At 46.0% G+C, this 23,052-nt stretch overlaps 2 gene segments (V, D, J or C); both read left to right on the forward strand.

Moving 5' to 3' along the window:
* The first annotated feature begins 12,372 nt into the window (after positions 1–12,372).
* Positions 12,373–12,893, forward strand: LOC125282330 (immunoglobulin lambda variable 1-40-like). The segment is given in 2 exon segments: positions 12,373–12,452; positions 12,565–12,893. Coding segments are annotated over 2 exon segments (387 nt in total).
* Positions 12,894–16,998: 4,105 nt separating this feature from the next.
* Positions 16,999–17,509, forward strand: LOC125282331 (probable non-functional immunoglobulin lambda variable 5-48). The segment is given in 2 exon segments: positions 16,999–17,044; positions 17,157–17,509. Coding segments are annotated over 2 exon segments (399 nt in total).
* The last annotated feature ends 5,543 nt before the right edge of the window (positions 17,510–23,052 follow it).

Genomic DNA, 23,052 nt, shown 5'->3' on the forward strand with positions numbered 1-23,052 from the left:
CGGGACTCCCTGAAATTGGTTTTCCTGAGCCCACAGTCACGGTCTGTGTCCTCTTCACCCCCCATATCTTATTAGAGCTTCTGTGAGGTCGGACTGTAAACGTCCAATGCATGAATTCCCCATATGTGCACGTGTCACTGCCCCTGTGAAGCTCTCGATGACTCCAGATTTGGGGCCACCATCACTTGCCCAAGAGAGAAGAAACACTGCGTGTTCCCATGGTATTGGTACCAAGGCTCGGACTGAGCCCCTACGCTTGTATTTGGGGCCGCATAAAGGACCATCCTCCTTTCCAGCCTCAGTCCCCAGATCCAACTGTGTCATCAGGAACTCTTTTACTATCTCTTGCCTTCATTCTGAAGAGAGGCTGATTATCATTGTTACAGCACTGAATGCAACCAAGTGTCACACAGAGCTCGCGGTCCGTGGGCAAATGTAATAACATACTCTCTGGCCCTGTTCCAGTCTTATTCATCACTCCCATGTTCCTGTCTGGGATCAAACACAGTTCAGATTATGATTCCTACTGTTACATGTCCTTCTGAGATCAGAAGACTTCATGCTCTAGGTTTTGTGAATGTTTGTGAGCTCAATAAAAAATATATCCTTTTATACGTATTGGTCTCCCAATGCAATAGAATTACTTTGTTTCTGGAAGCAAAATGGCCCCCGTAATTGCTGGATGACAATGACAAGAAGTGCTGTGGGTCAGGATGTGTGGCCCAGGAGAACCAGTTGGCCCTCTGCCCAACCCCCTCCATGCCCCCTGGTGCCATCCTGGGCTTTACTGAGAATTTCATGAGATCTGAAATCTTAGAAATATGCAGTTTCTCTCTTTCTCCTGAAATTTGGGAAATGACAACACAAGAACATTTATGTGAGAATAGTTGGAATCCATTATTTTTTGCACAAGAGTTTATTTTTTAAAATTTTTAAATTATATTATGTTAGTCACCATACAGTACATCCCCGGTTTCCGATGTAAAGTTCGATGATTCATTAGTTGCGTATAACACCCAGTGCACCATGCAATACATGCCCTCCTTACTACCCATCACCAACATATCCCATTCCCCCACCCCCCTCCCCTCTGAGGCCCTCAGTTTGTTTCTCATAGTCTATAGTCTCTCGTGGATCATTCCCCCTTCTGATTACCCCCCTTTCTTTATCCCTTCCTTCTCCTACCGATCATCCTAGTTCTTATGTTCCATAGATGAGAGAAATCATATGATAATTGTCTTTCTCTGCTTGACTTATTTCACTTAGCATTATCTCCTCCAGTGCCGTCCAGGCTGCAGAAAATGTTGAGAATTCATTCTTTCTGATAGCTGAGTAATATTCCATTGTATACATGGACCACAACTTCTTAATCCAGTCATCTGTTGAAGGGCATCTCGGCTCCTTCCACGATTTAGCTATTGTGGACAGTGCTGCTATGAACATTGGGGTGCATATTGCCCTTCTTTTCACTACATCTGTATCTTTGGGGTTAAACACTCAGTAGTGCAATGGCTGGGTCATAGGGTAGCTCAATTTTTAACTTTTTAAGGGACCTTCACACTGTTTTCCAGAGTGGTTGTACCAACTTGCATTCCCACCAACAATGTAAGAGGGATCCCCTTTCTCCACATCCTCTCCAACATTTGTTGTTTCCTGCTTGTCCATTTTTGCCATTCTAACTGGCGTAGGGTGGTATCTCACTGTGGTTTTGATTTGAATTTCCCTGATGGCGAATGATTTTGAACATTTTTTCATGTGTCTGTTAGCCATTTGTATGTCTTCATTGGAAAAGTGTCTGTTCATATCTTCTGCCCATTTTTTGATTTATTTGTTTCTCGTGTATTGAGTTTGAGAAGTTCTTTGTAGATCTTGGATACCAGTCCTTTATCTGTAGTGTCATTTGCAAATATCTTCTCCCATTCCGTGGGCTGCCTCTTAGTTTTTCTGACTGTTTCCTTGGCTGTGCAGAAGCTTTTTATTTTGATGAAGTCCCATAAGTTCATTTTATCTTTTGTTTCTCTTGCCTTCGGAGACGTGTCATGAAAAAGGTTGCTGTGGCTGATGTCATAGAGGTTGCTGCCTATGCTCTCCTCTAGGATTTTGATGGATTCCTGTCTCACATAGAGGTCTTTCATCCATTTGGATTTGATCGTTGCGTATGGTGTGAGAGTGGTCAAGTTTCATTCTTTTGTATGTAGCTGTCCAATTTTCCCAGCACCATTTATTGAAGAGACTGTCTTTTTTCCTCCGGATGTTTTTTCCTGCTTTATCAAAGATTAGTTACCCAAAGAGCCGAGGGTCCATTTCTGGGTTCTCTATTCTGTTCCATTGGTCTATGTGTCTGTTTTTGTGCCAGTACCATGCTGTCTTTGTGATCACAGCTTTGTAGTACAGCTCGAAATCTGGCATTGTGATGCCCCCAGCTTTGCTTTTCCTTTTCAACAGTTCCTTGGTGATTCGGGGCCTTTTCTGGTTCCATACAAATTTAAGGACTATTTGTTCCAGTTCTTTGAAAAATGTCCTCGGTATTTTGATCGGGATAGCACTGAAAGTGTACATTGTTCTGGGTAGCATGGATATTTTCACTATGTTAATTCTTCCGATCCATGAGCATGGAATATTTTTCCATCTTTTTGTGTCTTCCTCAATGTCTTTCAAGAGTGATTTATAGTTTCTAGAATATAGGTCCTTTACATCTCTGGTTAAGGTAATTCCAAAGTAACGTATGATTTTTGGTGGTATTGTAAATGGGATGGATTCCCTAATTTCTCTTTCTTCAGTCTCATTATTCGTGTATAGAAATGCAACTGATTTCTGAGCATTGATTTTGTGTCCCGCCACATTACTGAATTGCTCTATAACTTCTAAGTTTGGGAGTGGATTCTTTTGGGTTTTCCATATAGAGTATCATGTCATCTGTGAAGAGAGACATTTTGACTTCTTCTTTGCCAATTTGGATACCTTTTATCTCTTTTTGTTGTCTGATTGCTGTTGCAAGGACTTCTAGTACTATGTTGAATAATAGTGGCGAGAGTGGGCATCCTTATCGTGTTCCTGATCTTAAGGGAAAGGCGTCCAGCTTTTCCCCATTGAGAATGATATTTGCTCGAGGCTTTTCATAGACAGTTTTTATGAGATTGAGGAATGTACCCTCTATCCCTACATTCTGAAGGGTTTTAATCAGGAAAGGATGCTGTATTTTGTCAAATGCTTTTTCTGCCTCTATTGAGAGAATCATATGATTTTTGAATTTTTCTTTCCGGATAAAGTCTAAGACACCGATCGATTTGCGAATGTTGAACCACCCTTGCATCCCAGGGATGAATCCCACTTGGTCAATATGGATAATCCTTTTAATGTGCTGTTGGATTCTGTTAGCCAGGATCTTGTTGAAGATTTTGGCGTCCATGTTCATTAGGGAAATTGGTCTGTAATTCTCCTTTTTGATGGGGTCGTTGCCTGATTTGGGGATCAAGGTAATGTTGGCCTCATAGAATGAGTTTGGTTGCTTTCCTTCTGTTTCCAATTTTAAATACATTTAGGAGAATAGGAATTATTTTTTCTTTGAATGTTTGGTAGAATTCCCCAGGAAAACCATCCGGGCCTGGAGTTTTGTTTTTTGGAAGGTTGTTTATCACCGACTCAATCTTTTCATAATTAAATGACCTGTTTAAAAAATCAATTTCTTCCTGTTTCAGTCTTTGCACTTTATGGGTTTCCAGGAAGGCCTCCATCTCTTCCAGATTGCTTAATTTATTGCCATAAATCCCTTGATAAAAGTTTCTAATAAGCCTTCCAATTTCATTGGTGTTGGTTGTGACCTCTCCTTTTTCATTCATAGTTTTATTAATTTGGGTCCTTTCTCTATTCTTTTGGATAAGTCTTGCCAGTGGTCTGTCAATGTTATTGATTCTCACAATGAACCAGCTTCTAGTTCTGTTGATCTGCTCTGCTGTACTCCTGGTTTCTCATTCATTGATTTCTGCTCTAATCTTGGTCAACTGCTTCCTCGTGCATGGATTAGATCTGTCCCTCTGTTGCTGTTCCAGTTTCTTGAGGTGAGAATATAAAACCTGCATTTTAGATTTTTCTATTCTTTTGAGTGAGGCTTGGATGGCTATGTATTTCCCCCTTAGGACTGCCTTTGCAGTATCCCATAGGTTTTGGACCATTGCGTTTTCATTCTCGTTGGTCTCCATAAATTGTTTAAATTGATATTTGTTTTCCTGGTTTATTGAATCATTCCTGAGCAGGATGGTTCTTACTCTCCATATGTTTGAGTTTCTTCCAAATTTTTCCTTGTGGTTGAGTTCCATTTTCTAAGCATTGTGGTCTGAGAATGTGCAGGGAATAATTTCAGTCTTTTGGTATCGGTTGAGACCTGTTTTGTGTCCCAAAACATGGTCTATTCTTGAGAATGTTCCATGGGCATTAGAATAGAATGAGTATTCTTTGGTTCTGGGGTGTAGTGTTCTATATATATCTATGAGGTCCAGCTCGTAGAGTATGGCATTCAAAGCCCTTGTTTCTTTGCCGATTTTTTGCATGGGTGTTCTGTCTATTTCTGATAGTGGAGTGTTGCGGTCCCCTACTATTAACGCATTTTATCTATACGTCTCTATATTCTGGTTAAGAGTTGGCTTGTGTATCTTGCTGCTCCCCTGCTGGAGGATATATATTTATAATTGTCATATCCACTTGTTGGATACATCCTTTAAGAAAAATATAGTGCCCTTCTGTGTCTCTAACTATATTCTTTAGTTTAAAATCCCAACTGTCTAGTATGAGAATTGCTACCCGAGCTTCCTTTTGAGGTCCATTAGTGTGAAAGATGGTATTCCATCCCTTTACTTTCAGTCTGAATGTATCTTTAGGTTCAAAATGAGTCTCTTGTAGACAGCAAATGCATGGGTCATGTCTTTTTATCCAATGTGCAACCCTGTGACATTTTATGGGAGCATTTAGGCCATTTACATTGAGACTGATTATTGAGAGATACGATTTTAATGATGCCATGTTCCCAGTAAAGTCTTTGTTTCTATCGATTGTGACTTTCTGTTCTGTATTACTCTTGGGGCCTTTTTACCTTTATAGAACCCCCCTTAATATCTCCTGTAGGGCTGCTTTCGTGGTTATGAAATTGGTCAATGACTGGCGCTTCTGGAAGGTCCTTATTTCTCCATCAATTCTGAATGACAGCCTTGCTGGATAAAGTATCCTTGGCTTCATGTTTTTCTCTGAAAGAGCTTTAAAAATGCCTCCCCAACCCTTTCTCTCATTCCAGGTCTATGTAGACTGGTCTGACATAATTCTGATAACTTTGTCTTGGTAGGTGAGAAATTTCTTTGCCCTGGCCACTTTCAATACTGTATCCTTGGATCTAATATTTGCGAATTGCACTGTGATGTGACGTTATGTGGTGTAGTTTTGTTGTGGTTGAGCTTGGGAGGGGTCCTCTCTGCCTCTTGGACATGGAAATTTGTTTCCCTTGCTAGGTTAGGGAAGTTTTCAGCTACAATTTGTTCAAATATCTCTTCTAGATCTCTGTTTTTCTCCACCTCCTCGGGGATGCTGATGATTCTGACATTGGAACGTTTCATTGAGTCAGTAATCTCCCGTAAACTACATTCCTGAGCGTGGATTTTTTGAGTCCACATTCTATTTTAGCTTTTTCTTCCTGTAACCCATCCTCCAATTCGCTGATATGTTCTTCTGCCTCATTCACCCTGGCTGTCAGAGCCTCTAGTTTTGACTGCATTTGGCTCATAGAATTTTTGATTTCTGCCAGATTCGCTCTCATTTCTGCCCTTAGAGATTCTATATTCTCATTAACATTTTCATTAATACTTTTTTCAAGTCTACACCTCATCTTGACCATTGTTACTCTGAATTCCATTTCTGATAATTTGGTTATATCCATATCCATTAGTTCTGTGGCAGAGGCCACAGACTCATTGTCTTTTTTTTGCTTGGGGGGACTTCTCCTTCTCGTCATTCTGATGAGGAGTGGTTGCAGAGTTGCCCAGAACCCACATTATTGACCGGGACCCAGGCCTTGTGCCCTTGTTTTATATGGATCTTAGGGATGTGGGCTTCTTGATTTTTCAGCCTGCCTTCTGGCGAAGGGCCTGCTGTGCCGACATCCTGTTTGGGTAGATTCTCCGTGTCCCCTGCGAGGGGGGATGGGGATGGGCACACTGTGAGCCCGATTTCCAGGCTTTGGATCTCTGGTGGCTCTCCGTGGAGGTTTACTGTGCCTCTTCTGAGAGTCAAAGCAGTAGTGGCCGAAAATCAGCCTCTGTCTCAGAGGGATCGCAGACCGTTCTCCACCGATGTTCTGGCCAGTTTAACTTTGTTCCTTTTGGTGCTGCTCAAGCCTGCAGTGTCCCGGGATGTGCGCCCCACACCCGGCATCCCAGCCGGCGTGTCTCTGTCCTTTGTGTTTCTAACACCGCCCGCCACTGCCGCCAGCTGCCCCCACGCATTCCCTGAGCTCCCGGTCTTAGTCTGGTTCCAGTGAGCACACCGCAGCTCCGTTTCAGTCTGGTGGCACGCGTTCCCCAGTTCACGGTCTCAGTCTGCTCTTTTGCCGGTCCGGTCTGCGAGTCCACCCGCTCCCCCATGTAGGTGGCTACTGCTTCCCGGTAACCAAATGCGGCGGCTCCCTCCCCCTTTCGTTTATCTTCTGATATCTGTGCGCGGTTTCACGGCTCCCCTCTTCGTACCTCATACTCAGCGCTGGAGATGTTCATTTGTAGAGATCCAGATGTATCTTCCTGCGTCTCAGGCTGATTCCGTGGATGTTCAGGATGGTATGGTACCTACCCAGCTCGACTCGGGGGACCGGCTGTAAAAGAGGTCCCCAATCCTCTGCCATCTTAACTCCCACCCAATTGTGATCTTTTGAACGTATCGCTGAGAATCTTTAGATCCTATAAAGTGTCCAAGGTATACTGATCCCCTGAAGAACCCTCAAAGGACATTCAAACACGCAAACAAACAAAAGCACATCCACTCTCCCCTGGTGTGTCACGTCAGATGTGGCACATATGGGTCCTTCAGGTTTATCTGGAATCATCTGTGGGGGTCACTGGCTACTTCTTTTGTTTTTCTGAGCATTAAAAACAAATGTGCCTTTTATTTTCCCAGTGATAATGGGTTATATTCAAGAAAAGTACAAAATGGAAATCCAGGACAGGTAAAGTATGGGAAAACCACCGGCAAGTCCAGAGAACAAAGGATAAGGGAGCTCTTTTGTAGAGCAAAGGGTGAGTGTGGAAGGGCTGTGAAAGACAAAATCTAAGGGAGGAAAGGGGAATTCTAGGTAAAACGGCATGTCATTGGTTGAGCTGTGACAATTTCTCATTGGCTGGGCTGTTGCCAGGGGAGGGGAAGTCTTTCTCTTCCTGAGGCAGTAAGGGAGAAGCTAACATAGTGCAGACTTGCAAGGTCTGTCTTCTCCTGCTGGGTCTGCATTTGAGGAGTTGTGGTCTTGAGAGCTCCCCCTACTGGTCTCTGATCTCCATGCAAAAGATTTTTCTCTTACTAATTTTCAGGTAATATATGTACGTGTTTATATTCTCATAGACCAGGACTCGTTCTGTGATGGAGACTCAACAATATCATCAGCCGACCTAAAAAACCATAGTATCTGGATATCAGACCTAGTGAGGTGCAGACACCAGCTGGACTCTCAGGGCTTCGGGCCATGGTGACTGACATGTGTGCATTTGGCCAGCAGGTGGCGCGATGGAACTGCCTCTTGCTCCCTAAGCAGTTCATTAATGAGAACAATTCAAAGGAGCCTGGGTCTGGGACCTGGTACAGTGATCCCAGATGGGACTCAGCAGCTGTGTCCCGTCTGGCCTAGCAGAGTCTCCCCAGGGGACCTGTGTGTGGTCTCAGCAGGTGCTTCCTCCCAGGGCTGTCCGCAGGGCTAAAGCCACCTGCATCCTCCTCAGTGTGGGGTGTGAGCTGAGCTCTAGCACCAGGGATCAGGGAGGGGCTGGACAGTCAGTGGATGGGCCTCATTTGCCTGGACAGCCTCTCCTGGGGCAGAGGCTGGAGGGGAAAATGAGGCCTGAGGCAGCCCAACCCCCTGTGGGGACCAGGGTCTGTGTCACAATTGTCTGCACTCCTGTCCTCATGCTTCTCTCTTGCTGCACAACAGGCCTCAGGGACTAGACTGCATCACCCCCATGGTTCAGAGTCTAGATAAGATTTACTTTGACCCATTCCAATATCCCATGAGTGTCTCTTTCTGCAGACTCCCTGTCCCGGCCTGTGCTGACCGGGCTGTGCTCCCGTCTGCACGTCTACGAACAACAGTCAGACTCTCGCCTGCACCCTGAGCAGTGGCTTCCGTGTTTGCGGCTCCTCCATTTACTGGTTCCAGCAGCTGCCAGGGAGCCCTCCCCGGTATCTCCTGGACTACTCCTCAGACTCAGATAAGCACCAGGACTCAGGGGTTCCCAGCCGCTTCTCCGGATCCAAGGATACCTCTGCCAACGCAGGGCTTCTGCTCATCTCCGGGCTGCAGCCTGAGGACGAGGCTGACTGTTTCTGGGCTACGGCTCATGGCAGGGGGAGCAGCTCCCATTCCTCACAGTGTCTCAGACGAGGAAGAAGTGGGTCAGAAACCTCTGGACCCAAGAATCTTGTTTCTGAGCCTCTGTCCAGAAGACACTATATGGACAGACACAGCAGGGTGGTTGCTTCTGCATGAGGATCTGTCATTCATCAGGGAAAGAGAGACACTCCTGTAAGGCCCATAATGTGAGATGAAATGGGAACATCGCAGGAAGACACAGACAGATGAGATATCAGAGCCCAGCTGCCCATCACCCTCAATCTGGAGACGATGAACAGGAATCAACACGGTTTCCACAGTGAAAATGCGAACACTCACCCACACATCAGTTTCGCCCTCTTATTCCATGAAGTGTGACCTCGTGTCACTGCTGATGCATCTGCAGCTGATGTATGGACACTAACCCTGGTCACAGACACTCTCTCCTCTCTCTGAACCAGCTACACATGAACTTGGACCAGATCCCACAGACTCTCCCTGACAACACCCCCCACTCCCTCCTCTTCTCCGCTCTGCTCCCCTGTCCCTCAGGCTTCAGTTTCTCCCTCTGCCTCTTCAGGTCTCCATTCTGTCTCCATGTCAGGATTTCAGAGAACACTGGAGAGGATGGTGCTGTAGTTTCCCTGGAGACTAGGCCAGAGAATGAGCAGAGCACACAGCTGCCTGCAACCCCTCCCATTCTCCTTCTTGCTCTCACCCCAGGCTCTGTGTTTGCTGTTCCCAACACTCCCAGTCAGTCTCTTTATAGATATGAGAGAGAGTAGAGGGAGAGGGAGAGAGAGCACAGCAGGGAGAGGCAGAGGGAGAGGGAGGGAGAGTCTTAAGCAGACTCTGCACTCAGTGCCCTGTGGGGGGCTAGAGCTCAAGTTCCTGAGATCATGACCTGAGCTGAAGGCCGATGCTTAACTGCCTGAGCCACCCAGGTGCCCCTCAGGACCCTGAGATTAGGAGCAGAGCCAAACCAAGAGTCAGACCCTCAACCAACTGTGCCCCCAGGCCTGCCCCAGTCATTTTCTCTAATATGAAAACAAAGTTCTTACATTTCCTGAAAAGAATGTGTTCATCTACCTTTAGGTATTTGCACGTGGGATCTATTGATTTTTACCCACTTCAGAATTAACTGATGCTCCACTCATGGGGAGTGTTGGAGGAATCCACAGACAATAGAGGGCCTGCATATTTTAAGATATGTGATTATTTCTCTTATGCTCCAGATTCTCATTCCTAAGAATACTCTGGATGGTAGATTCAAAATAGAAACATTTTTCTTCGATACTTAACGTCCCAGACTGTAGTGTTTTTTCACACAGGTCCATGCATCAGCAATAACTTGTTCTCACTCTGGTAGACACTGGGGGACATGAGGGACTGTGGGTCTCGCTGGGATGTGGGGGCAGGAAGGAGGGGGCTGCACGATCCCCCCCCACCCTCTGCTTCCCAACACCTGAAAACCCCACAGCTGTAGGTCTTCTGTCTGCAGAGATTAAAAAACAAAATTGGCAGATTTCTTGTCACTTAACAAGACCTGGACTCCTGATTCAGTGAATTGTTCATAGGTTTGCTCTCACATGAGTCCTCCCAGCCTAAATAAATCCTTTTCCAGTAAAAATCTTTGACATACTTACCTCTAAATGCAAGATCAGGACCCTGGAGGTTATAAAGAGACTCAGCAAGGAGAAACATCTCTCAGGGTGTTTCAAAGTCATAAGAGGGACAGGGGTCATGTTGCTTCCTTTTTGGTCACACACACACACACACACACACACACACACACACACAGCCTTCTCCTCCCTCTGAGTGAATAGTGTGTCTGGGACTCTGCAGTTTCCAGGCTTCTCGGTTCTTCCAGAAGTCAGGGTCAGCCTGTGCTCACCCAGCAGCCCTCAGCGTCATAATATCCAGATGGTAGAATCCTCTTCAACAGGAAGCACTGGGGACATCTAGAGTTACTGGGGTCCTGTCACGAGGGCAGCCAGGATGGGCTCTGAACCCTTCTCTCCTGGGACGAGGCTGGTGCTCAGGTGTCTCCGGGGGAGTCTCTGTCCCTGTGGGCAGTTTTCCCCCGACCATCTCTGGGCTCCAGTCAGGGCCTCAGGCTGATCAGCACATTGATTCTGGGACAGCAGCCTCAGGGCTGTTTCCCACAGAGCTCAAACCTTAGAGGAAGTGAGTCACATGCTCTCTGTGCTCTCAGGGCTGGGCTGTCACTCCCTCAGTCACCCCAGGGACACCTCCAGCCAGGCTGCACTCTGACGGAAACTCTTCTGTCCCAATCCAGGGCTACAGGGCCTGTGAGCTCAGGGACACTGTCCCAATTACCTCCACCTCTCCTGCACTCACATGTGGGTTATTTGACAGACACGTCTGGGTCGAGTTAGCCTTGGGTAGTAAAATTCCTTCCTGTAGTCTTGGGTGGCTGAGTGAATAACGGTTCCATCCTGACCATGCTGGACACAGGTGCTGGGACTAGAGCTGTGCTCTTCCCAGAGAGTGGTCTGATCCCAAATCCCTCTGTCCTGGAAGCTTTCTCTCTGTTTGGTAATGTTGTCAGTAGGATGGTTCTGAGTTCGTAGGAACAGGCCCCTCAACGGGTTTCCTGGGCACCACGTTGACCTTTCTCACCTGGGAGACCAGGTGCAAGGTACACATATGTGATTTTAGAAAAAAGTATATAAGCTCCTATTCAAATGAGAACAGAAGGCATTCCTGTTCCATTCAATCAATCTTCCTGAATGGAATTATGTATAAAATAACACATTCTTTATAAATACGAGGTTGGCTCAGTGGTGACTGACAGAAACGCTGTCAATAGGTCCCTGTCACAGCATCTGCAGCTGTCAGTCCTTCTCTCCTAGAACTTCCTGCCAGTTTGTCCTTGTGCTCTGAGGTCAGTGCCATACACAGCCTCATGTGGCATGGCTCCAGCAGACTTGTGTCTGTGCTGGGAGGACAGATCCTCAGAGGGAATCACAGCCCCAGTGGGTGGAGGACTGTTGTTTCAAGCAGGTGGAAAGAGTGACAGGTGACAGAGATGTTCAGTGTATAACCCTCTAGGAATGCACATGACGGGTTCTACTCAGAACCTGGAGTGAAGAGCTCCCCATCACCTCAGTGCTGAGGGAATCTCAGAGGAAGGAGAGCCTGGAAATCAGGGAGAAGGCAGATAAGAGGAAAGTCCCATCATCCCACACAGAAGGGACCATGTGTCCGTGAGGACCCGTCACTGCTCTGGACTTGATCCAGGTCTCTGAGAGGTGTTTGTATAAGACACACACCTCACTGCTGACCCAGGAACAGGCAAGGGAGCCACAGACAGACTCACTCTGCAGACTCTTAGTTGAGCATATAGTGAACCCTCCAGTAATGGGAGGTGACATATAGGAACACCTGGTGAGGCCCTAATGCAGGGAACAGTGGCAAAACAGTTGAGCAGGTGGGGTTACAGATGGGTCTGATGGGCCCTGGTTACCAGTCACACAATAGTTTCCCTGAGTCTGGACACCAGGGGGCACTCGGGTCCCATTTTTGAGGAGGGGGGGATTAGAGCTGGGACCTGCCCCCTGGTCCTGCCTGTGCCTTAGGCTCAGAGCTCACAGCTGGGACTCCCACCCCTGTCCCCACACAGCCCCTCCCCTCCCCACTGACATCTCAGGCAGAGGGGCCTGACCCAGGGCCAGGGCGGGGTCAGAGATCTGGGGTCTCATTTGCATGGATAGGCCCTCCCTCTCTGAGAGGATGAAGAGGGGAAGGAGGTGATTAGGGGAAGCTCTACTCAGCTGTGGAGCACAGAAGTCAGGATCAGTGATGGTCTCCACCATGTCCTGGTCCCCTCTCCTCCTCACCCTCCTCGCTCACTGCACAGGTGACTGGATGCATGGACAGGGGAAGGAGCCCTAGGATGTCATGTGGATTTTGCTTCCTCTTCTTGTCTGCAAACCCCAGCATCACCCTCTCTGTGTGTCTCCCCTTTGCAGGGTCCTGGGCCCAGTCTGTGCTGACTCAGCCGCCCTCCGTGTCTGCTGCCCTTGGCCAGACGGTCACCATCTCCTGCACTGGAAGCAGTTCCAACATTGGGTATGGTTATTATGCACATTGGTACCAACAGCTCCCAGGAACCGCCCCCAGAACCATCATCTATAATAATAACAACCGACCATCGGGGATCCCAGATCGATTTTCTGGCTCCAAGTCTGGCGGCTCAGCCACCCTGACCATCACTGGGCTCCAGGCTGAGGACGAGGCGGATTATTACTGCTCATCGTGGGATGACAGACTCAGAGTTCCCACAGTGCTCCAGGCCTGAGGGGAAGTGAGACAAAAACCCACTTGCTCATCTGTAGAGCGGGACACACGCCAGCAGTTCCTGCTCAGCTTAGCTTGTGATGCTCCTTATTCCTTTGCTGACGCCCTGGGCCCAGGTCCATCAGGGGCACCACCAAGGAGTGAGGCTCTCCTGTCACTTCTGTCCTCAGAGTCACTCAGAGCAGCCCATTCCTCAATAAAGAGTCTCCATGTGAACAGAAATTTCTTGTTTCATCAGCTGGGATGTTTTACTTCTAGGCTGGACCATGTTATTTTTTTCCTTCTGATTTTCAAATACATCAAACATTTTATTTTGTCTCTGACCATATCATGGGACGTCAGCACTCCCCATGTGGTGTTTGAAGAATAACTCAGTCCTGTGGCATCAAAGATTATTATCTACTTGGTTATAAACAGTGCTGCTGCCTAGTTTGTCTTATTTCCTGATTCTTTCAGAAATGAATGCTCACTTAGATTTGCAAAAGTATAAAAAAAAAAACCCAAACTTTTTTCCTTGGAATAAACCTGCACATGCATGTTTATAGCAGTTTCAATGCTCATCACTAAAAACTGAAAGCAACCAGAAATCCGTCCACAGAAATTTACCCCAGGTTTATATCTAATCACCCAAATATGGAACCGAACTGAGATGCCAGCAAATAGGCAGCACATTTATAAAAAGGGACAGAATACATAGTATGGTTAAAGTTACATCACATATGGGAAGCAGCGAACACTCTGGAGAGAGTGCAAACATCTGCAGTTTCTTGGAGGATAAAAGAGACAACAGGGTTGACCATGTGAACAAAGGAAAATATTTCTGAGCAACAGAATGATTCTATATTACACTGTCACAGCACTGAAATGACACTATGACACTGTCAGAGTCACTGAACACTGTACAACCACACAACAGAACCCAAAGTGTGCAGGTACAACTCATTTGGGAGGTTTGGTTCCCGGGATGGCACGCGGACTGTGACAAACCCACGTACCTACAGCACAGACGTGTGAGCTCAGCTCAGCGCAGGGCTCAGGGGACGCTGCTGAGCTGAGTGATGGTGAAAATGAGTGGAGCCCGTCCGTGTAAGTCACAAGAGACTGCGTGAGCTCTGTGATCTAGTAAGTAAGCTCATGTCCGTGGAGAAAAGGCGAATTATGTTGACGGGGCTGCACTGCATCCTGGAATTGAACAATCAAGTCAGTGGATTGGCGGTGGTGGGGCCAGATTTCTCACGTTCGGAATGGAAGTTCACAGAAATAACCAGGGAAGGAGGCTTGAGTGAAGCGTGCGTTCATGGGTTAGAGCTGGAGCTGGCAGCTTGGAATCGTGTGTCCTTTGATGGAGACAGATAATCACCTGTGGAAACAGTCACCACTCTGTGCATGTTCCCGGGTTAGTTGACTCATATAGAAGTCCTAGGTCTGTCAGCTGAGTGGAGAACAAGCAGAGATGCCCCGTAGCCATGAAGTGCACTGTCCCAAATACCGCTCTCTAATACCATTCTCCCGGAGGACACGCGGGCTTCTTTGGAGAAATCTTAATCTCCAGACCAGGAATTCCACAGGGTGAGTGTGGAGCACCTTCTAGTGTCAGAAAGTGAAGAATCCTTTAAGTCAAACACAAGCACATCAGCACAAACAGACACACACACACACACACACACACACACACACACACACGACAGGGTGTGTCAAGGAGCTCATGAGCGAACTTAAAATGCTTCCATTGTGTAAAACTGGAAAGATGTGAGCAACCAATAAATGTAATGGTATTAGTTTATAACTCAAAGTCTAAAATAGCTCTCCATGGTCCATATTGTTCACTGTTTGAACAAATGAATAAACGGAGGAAGAAGAGACACATTCCGGCACAGAGATTTCAAGTAACAGGTGCTAACACTTAGCATGAAGGGTGTCGGGCATGATCCCCACTCAGCAAGTGTGGACAAAGTCACCCAAACAAGGAGAGTCTGAGAAAGTGTCCCAGTGAGAGAAGATGAAGGAAGCGTCACAACTACATGCCACAGAGAATCCTGGACTGGATCTTAGAACAGCATAGGGACATTAGGTAAAAACTAAGACAATCTGAATAAAATCTGAATAAACCATGGCTGTTAATTTTTATGGGTTGAACTGTATCTTCATCAATTGATGTGATAAAAGTTCTAAAAACTCTTGTATTTCAGGATGTGACCTCATATGGACATGGGGTTGCTGCAGATGTAGTCAGCTGAGTTGAGGCCAGTAAGGTTTACTCTCATGTGTCATAGATTTTTTTTTTCTCTCTCTTTGGTTTTCCTCTGACTCTTTGGTTGAAATGATGCTGAAACGCATCACAGTATTTTAGAGAACAGAACCTAGGAAATGCAGTAGTTTTATTACTGTGAATCTATGAAGGCATTTACCAAATGAACACAATGAAGCCTCAATCTGAGTGGGATGCCTTGTTCTGGGAGCCCCTTGATGTAGGAGTGGAGAAAGAAGTTCTAAGAAGAGGGAGGTCCCTTCTACAGTGTAAGGATTTATTTCCATCCTCATACTGAGAATACCTACAAAACCAGACTAATAAAAAGGAAAATGAATCCTAAGTATATCAGAGAGATACAAGACATACTGAATTCCCAGGTTAACCATGAAAGGAAAATGAAAAATAGAGTGAGAAGTATGAACAGTGGACACATTTTTGTTGAAAGTATTTTAGTCTCATGACCAATGCAGACATCAAATGCCAGGGCCTGTGCCCTGGGGTTAATGGGATGTTCCAGGAGACTCGTAATACAGCAACACATTACTCTCACTGTAAGAATGGAGACTCTTTTATCAGGTGTGAACCAGCAGTGAACTCTGGGAAACATTAGGCCACGGAGTGAGTGTATCCTTACAACATTCTATTTCTATGACTTTCCCAGAAACAGGCCTTATGATTTCTGCAAAGCAGCCCCACTGTCCCCTCGTCAGTGACACAGCTGCCCTGATGCACAGCTGGGTCATCCAGGTTTGTCTAGAAAGTCCTGTAATTACATAGGCACATATTTCCATCTCCCATGGAGCAGGGCTCCTCCTGAGTGAGGAATTACTGTAAATGAGCACAAACGTCAGAAACATAGTACGGGTCTCCCTAACTTTGGAAAGTTCTCTTTACACCACTTGGCTTTTATGGAATATTTATATTCGTAGCTGCTTTTAGTGCTAAAAGAAATCTGAAATAATCTGATTTTCATTTTCACAAAAACATAAGTGCCGACATAGCCCCTAGTATTAGTTGTGCAGGGAGCCTCTATAGGACAGTGCAAACCCAGCACCATGAGGGGTGCCTTCCAGCGCCTTCCCTGAGATCTACACACAGCAGCTCAACAACAGGCCACCAGAGCTGTGACCCATGTGTGTTATCATATGTGCTTTCCTGCTTTTTGTTGGACATCTGCAGGTAAATTGTGTCCTTTGGGATTAGAGAGCCTAAGGAAAGTTAGTTACCCTTTGAGTCTGGAAACAGGCAAAGATTATCATATCAATTAATGTTACACACTTCGTTGCCTCATGCCATTGGGGCTGCCTAAGGTTTGCTGGGGATGATGTACTTTCAGACAGCAGGGGAAACATGCACTAAGACTTGGTCCACGGATGTGTGTATCCACAGGGATGTGGTGAGCTGCAGAAATCACCTGGGCTCTCAGGGCTTTGGGACACAAGGACTGCTGTGCCCATGACCAACAGGGGGCGCTGTGGGACTGCCCTGTGGTCCCTACTTGGCTGATCCTTGAGGAACTTTCACTGAAGGGAACTTGGCCAGGGATTGGGGTCTGTGCCCCCTGATGGGGACTCAGCAGCTGTGTCCTCTCAGTCCTGGCAGAGTCCCCTGAGCAGGGACCTGTGTGTGGTCTCAGCAGGTGGTTCCTCCCAGGGCTCTCCCCAGGGCTGAAGCCACCCCCATCCTCCTCAGCGTGTGGTGTGGGCTGAGCTCCAGCACCAGGGCTCAGGGAGGGGCTGGGCAGTAACTGGGTGGAGCCCATTTGCATGGACAGCCCCTCCTGGGACAGAGGGTGGAGGAGAGAAGGAGGCCTGGGTCAGCCCAGCCCACTGTGGGGACCAGTGTCTGTGTCACCATGGCCTGGACTCCTGTCCTCCTTGTGCTCCTCTCCTACTGTACAGGTAGGGACAGACCTTGGAGAAACAGGCAGCTCTCAAATTCACTCTTCCTGAAGTCAGCGTCTTGATAATTTTCTCCCTATGTCTTGTCCCTTTAACCACACTGTGTTGGCAGGTTCCCTGTCCCAGCATGTGCTCACCCAGCCGCCCTCCCTCTCTGCATCTCTGGGATCATCCGCCAGACTCACCTGCACCTTCAGCACTGGATTCAGTGTTGGTAGATACCAAACGTACTGGTTCCAGCAGCAGCCAGGGAGCCCTCCCCGGTATCTGCTGAGGATCTACTCAGACTCAGATACACACCAGGGTTCTGGGGTCCCCAGCCGCTTCTCTGGCTCCAAAGATGCCTTGGCCAATGCAGGGCTTCTGCTCATCTCCGGGCTGCAGGCTGAGGACAAGGCTGACTATTACTGTGGTATGTATCATGGCAGTGGGAGCAACTACTGTTACCCACAGTGTCTCAGATAAGGAGGAAGTGAGACAAAACCCCCTCCAACAACAGGTCTTGTCTCTGAGCCTCTTTTATTGAGAAGCTTCTGTGGAGGCTTCTGTAGGAGAGAGTCCTGGTGGGAGGACATGACCTGGAGGAGGGAGAACTGACACACAGACTATGCTGTCACCTGAGCTAGCACAGATGTCCCAGGAGCATACCTAGGTGAGGGATAGTGCCCACCTGTACATGTGCCAGGTTCTGGGGTAAACTAAAAATAATAATAAATATGCAGTGACTTTACGTATATGTAGGGGTTTGGCCATCACCCATAATCACACTGACAATATTTCCATCACCTGCAGAGAAACCCCTGACCCACCTGCATTCCGACCAGTGTCCGCCCTGCACTCAGCAATCTGTGGCCCCCAGTTCCCTCCTGTCTGCGGCGAGCTCCCTACTGTGCACATTTCACAGGGACTGAACCACAGAACAGGAGCAGTTGTAAGTGCTCCGTTCACTGGCAGGAGCAGCATGTGCACTGCTGTGGGGATGTCAGCGCCACCGTCTGTAAATACGCGGATAACGTCATGTATGTACATGTCACACATTTGTGGAGAACTTGATGATTTATCTGGACGCTTCCAAATTTTATGTATGGGATGTTGAAATGTTCATGATCTATGTTTCCATAGTGGTCTATAAAATAATTAAGGATTTCAATACTTTTTCATTTTTATTTTCCAATATCAAATATCCCTTATCAAGTTTTTTTGGGGGGTGTTGTTCAAAAACAATTTAGCCAGTGGTTGTTTTATTCTGTTTGAAAAATATTATGTGTTAACTAAATATTTTTTTTTAGTTATTGTCTCATACATTTTTGCTTTACTTGTCATGGGAGTTGGGCTGTGTCTCCTCTGTTTCCTATTCCCCTGTGTCTGTCCGATGTTAAATGTCTCCTTCCCTTCTTTTCCCATCACTGTGGTGTTTCCAGGGCTCCAATCCTGAGGTTCTCACCCCATCTGCCCACAGCACTGCCTCTGAGACCTCCTGTCTCCCACCTGCTCACCCTGGATGCCTGTCCTGTGGTCGGGGCTCGGGTCTCCCCCTCGCTGTCCCGTGTCTTCACACTCAGGGACCTTTCTCCTCTGATGATGGTTCAGACCACTGCTAGCTTCCTCTTCTGGCTCCCACAGACTTTTTGGAACTGACTTTTCTTCCCACTGAAGCTCATGACTTAGGGAGTTAGTGTGGGAGCGAGGCCGCCCGAGTCTCTGGTTTGTTTGTGCATTATGTATTCATTTGTTTTCACTTACTGGACCTGAGAAGTTGTTGTGTGATCTATCTCATGTGTTACTATGGTAGGAGTCTTGTGTAGTTTCCTGTCTTAATGTGAAGGTGTTTTTAAGAGGTATGATTTCTGTGTAGTGCAAGTATTTTGCATACATTTTTTAAGGTATTAACAATTATAAATACTTTCGGAAAGGATTCTTCTTCCCTAATACCCTGGATGAAACTGAATCCTCTCAAAGAGCATATATTGACATCCTAGCCCTTAGGACCTAAGAATGTGTCTTTGGGAATGGGGTTGTCGCAGATGTAATTAGTAAATTTCAGGCAATAATTGGGTGGGGTGGCCTCCTAATCCAACATGGCTGGTGTGCCTGTAACAAGACAGACAGATACAGACAAGGCAGGGACTGTGGGGAGGCGGAGGCACAGACTGCGTGTCTGCAGCTGCAGCCAGTGAACGCCAGCACTTGCCGTCAAACCTCTCATGGTTGTGGAGATTCAAGAAGGATTCCTGTGCAGGTTTCAGAGGGAACAGGGCCAGCCCTGCAGACACTGGGGCTCTGTGAGAACAGCAGAAATGCATTTCTACTGTTTTAAGCCACCCAGGCCGTGGTACTGTGTTATGGCAGCCCTAGAAAAAGAATATACCTAAAATCAATATATTTAAACATAGAAAAGGTCACTAGAGTTGGAGAAATACAACTTGACAATGAAACTATTTCTCCATCATAAAATTGCTTAATATTAAGATTGATTTTATCCTCTGTAATGTGTCTGCTGAATAGGAACTCTCATACATTGATGGTGAGAACATAAATTAGTGAATCAGTTTTGGAGCATAAATTTAAAATTTTTATCAAACATTAAATATATATATATATATATATATATATATATATATATATGGTTTGCATCAGTGTTACATTTTTAGAAATCAATTATGAATGAAAATTATTTAACTAATACATTCCAAAATGAATATCTGCATATCCAGTTCAGAGATGCTACAATTACAACAAATGAGACCAGCATGGATATTTCTCCATGGAAAAGTGGCCAAATTATGGCAAATTATCCTACGGAATAATGAGAAACTAAGAATCAAAATTAGACATCTCCATGCTTGTCAAAGAAATATCATTGATTATATTTTGTATTTAAAAGACAGTCATGAAGCGGTGGACTACACAAAATGCAAGATTGTGATATGTTTTATATATATAGAGAGAGAGCACATTCTTGAGAGTGTTATCAGTTATCCATTCAGGAAGTAAGTCCCTGTGGAACAGAGGAGTGGGTTGTCTGTGGATGGTATCATATCAAATTTATAGACCATTTATAGTAGTGTTATTTAATATCATTCCTTTTACTGAGAAAAATTATAAAAGTAGACTAAAAACTACCCTAAATGCATCAGGGAGCCAATACAAAATCACTTTTGTGAGGGTAATATTCAAGAGTGAGAGCCCACCGAAGTTTTCAAGGACAAAAAACATGATATTCTCATGGAAAAGACAGAGATAAAGACAAGATACATACCACGGGAGCTGGTGACCCTAACAGGAGACCCTGACAACAACAACAATATCCAAATAAGCCTGCTTGTAAGGGTAACTCAAGTAGAATTATTACCAGGGTTGAACCAGTGGGCTTCTCTGGGGGACTTTAAGCCTTGAGCTTGGTTCAAGTGCGTTATGTCGCAGTCGTGAAGCCAGGGGCCAGGCAGAAGGAAACTGAAATATCAGGTGATCCTGAAATATCTCATAACATAAATGTTTCAGTTAGTTGTCTAGCTGAGGGGGCTGGGGACCTGGAAAAAGGTATAGCTCAACCCCACACCAGCAGGGGGCGCAGGTGGACTTCTCCTGAGGGCTCAGGGTCTGGGCCAGGAAGACCAGCAAAATCTATCACTGACCTTTGCACATTTGGAAAAGCAGGGTCCTCATTGTGTGTGACTTTCCTGCACCTGCCCCCCCCAGGCCAAAAGAGCCCTCAGCTCAGATTCACACATGCCTCATATTTTGTCCTCCACTGCATCACAGAGTAAATTGTCTAGACCTGATTTTCTTGGAAAGATAGATGGACAGGACCATCACATAACAAAAATACATTTGCTTTATGAACTCCAGCTGCAATGGTCCCTGGGCAAAGGACACACAGCGGTAGGGACTGTCTCCATGCCAGCAAATAGGCCTCAGCAAGCAGAGCTCTGGGGCTTCTCCACCATGGCCTGGATTCTTCTCTTTAACTCCTCATTGAGGTAGGTGCGCGGTTAGGGCGGTGAGGAAGGGCATTGGCTCTGGTTTTTCTCCTGCTATCTGGGTACAGGTGGTTGTCATTGATTCTTTCTGTAACCTTCTGACCTGTCTTCGAAGGTCCTAGGTCAGAATGGGCTCATTCTGCCCTCCACAGTGTTTAAGTGTTTGTAGAAAAGAAGTGGTTTATAATATATATATTAAAACAGAGGATGTGTTGCATTCTAGCAAATCAATGGAGGGAACACAACCCAAAAGAAGAGTATCTGATGTGAAAATTAGAGGAAGATCTCATTTATGAACATAGCTAATATTTGCACAAATGACTCAAAATATGAGCTACTAGAATCCATGTTATCTGGGAGCCTGGGTGGCAGTTAAGTGTCTGCCTTTGGCTCAAGTTATGATTTTGGAGTTCTGGTATCTAGCACTGCATGGGGATCCCTGCTCAGTGGGTAACTTACTTCTCCCTCTCTCTCTGAGCCTCCCCCCCACACTTGTGCTCTCTTGCTCTCTCTCTCTGTCAAATACATAAAATCTTTAAAAAATAATCCATTTTATCTTAGGAAAAATTGACCTTGACCATCAGGGAAAACTGGGGCTAAGACTGGGTTGTGTGAGGATTATGGAATGTGGGGGATCAGATATGATGCAGCATGGACTGTGGATCAGATGCCCAAACAGGGTAGAGCTCCTGAGCTCCCAGTGCTGGTTCCCTGACCCTCTCTGGAGGATAGCAGTGGAGTCACTAGATACACCATAGGGGACACACACATTTCTAGAGTGACCCGGTCAGCCTGCATCAGCATCCCCTCAGAGATACGAGCCCCGCCCAGAGGAAGCTCCTCCCTGACTCATGCAGGACCACACAGGACCCAGAACTGGTGCTGTTCTTTCTACTTTCTGCATGTGAGGGGCTCCTGGGATCCTGGTGCTTCTCACATGTCCAACCTATCAACCCCACCATTCTCCTCTGGCTGCAGATCCCACCCAGACCTGCCCCCATAGGAAAGTGAATAGGACCCTGGTGGCTTGGGAATGCCTGGGAAAATGTGTCCAGGTGGGGCACCCTCAGGGACCCTTGCTGCTCCTTAAGACTCCATGCGGTTAAGATGAAATAAATATGCGATTAGTGCCTGAGCCCTTTATCTCCTATCATTTCAGTTGTTATTTCATTCTGATCTTTTTCATTAATTCCAATATTTTATAGTGACTTATGTAAACTGGTATCATTTGTGTTTTCAAATTTCCAATTCATTCTTTCGAGTGTGCTGTGGCACAATGCATGCTGGGAGACACAGTGGGGGACAATACGTGACCGGTGGATATAGGTTTGTAATTCGGCCTGGAAACTGTGTGACCTGAGCATTACGGTCCCTGACTACAATGGGCTCCCAGGGAAATATCGAGAGACACAGGATAGCATAACAGTATATATTCTATTTGGTCCCCCCGCCACTAAATGAGTTTGTGCAATACTTGATATTATATTTGGGTGGTTTCTACTCTTTCTGTTTTAAAATACACCACCTGCATTAAAAATTACTAAACAATTCTGAAACTTAAATTGCCAGTTTATTTTATATCCACAATGATATTAATCTTATAGGAAAGTTACAGCCAAGTACAACGCAGCCCCAGGAATAATTTATGCTCAGTAGATTTAGTTCAAGGAATGAGGCATCACTTTAACTCAGGCTTGCCAGCACTTAGATTGAAATTGTTCGTGGCTTTCAGTGACACCTTCCCACAATGAAAACTTCAGGCCCAGAGGGCTTCGCTAGAGAATTTTATCAAGCATGAGGGAGGAAATAATGAAAATATTACAGAGATACTGAGGAAGTAGGAAGAACGTTGAATATATGTCATACATCTAGTTTTTTCTCTGAGATATGACCAGATAAAAATTTCAAAATAAAGAAAATTAAGAATCAATATGCTTCATAGACATAGGGACCAAAATATAACCAAATATCTGCAAATTTAATCTAACAATGTATCAAAGGGGCACCTGGGTGGCTCCTTTGGAAAAG

The sequence above is a fragment of the Ursus arctos genome, unplaced genomic scaffold (genome assembly GCF_023065955.2).
Source record: "Ursus arctos isolate Adak ecotype North America unplaced genomic scaffold, UrsArc2.0 scaffold_39, whole genome shotgun sequence".
NCBI classification, from domain to species: domain Eukaryota; kingdom Metazoa; phylum Chordata; class Mammalia; order Carnivora; family Ursidae; genus Ursus; species Ursus arctos.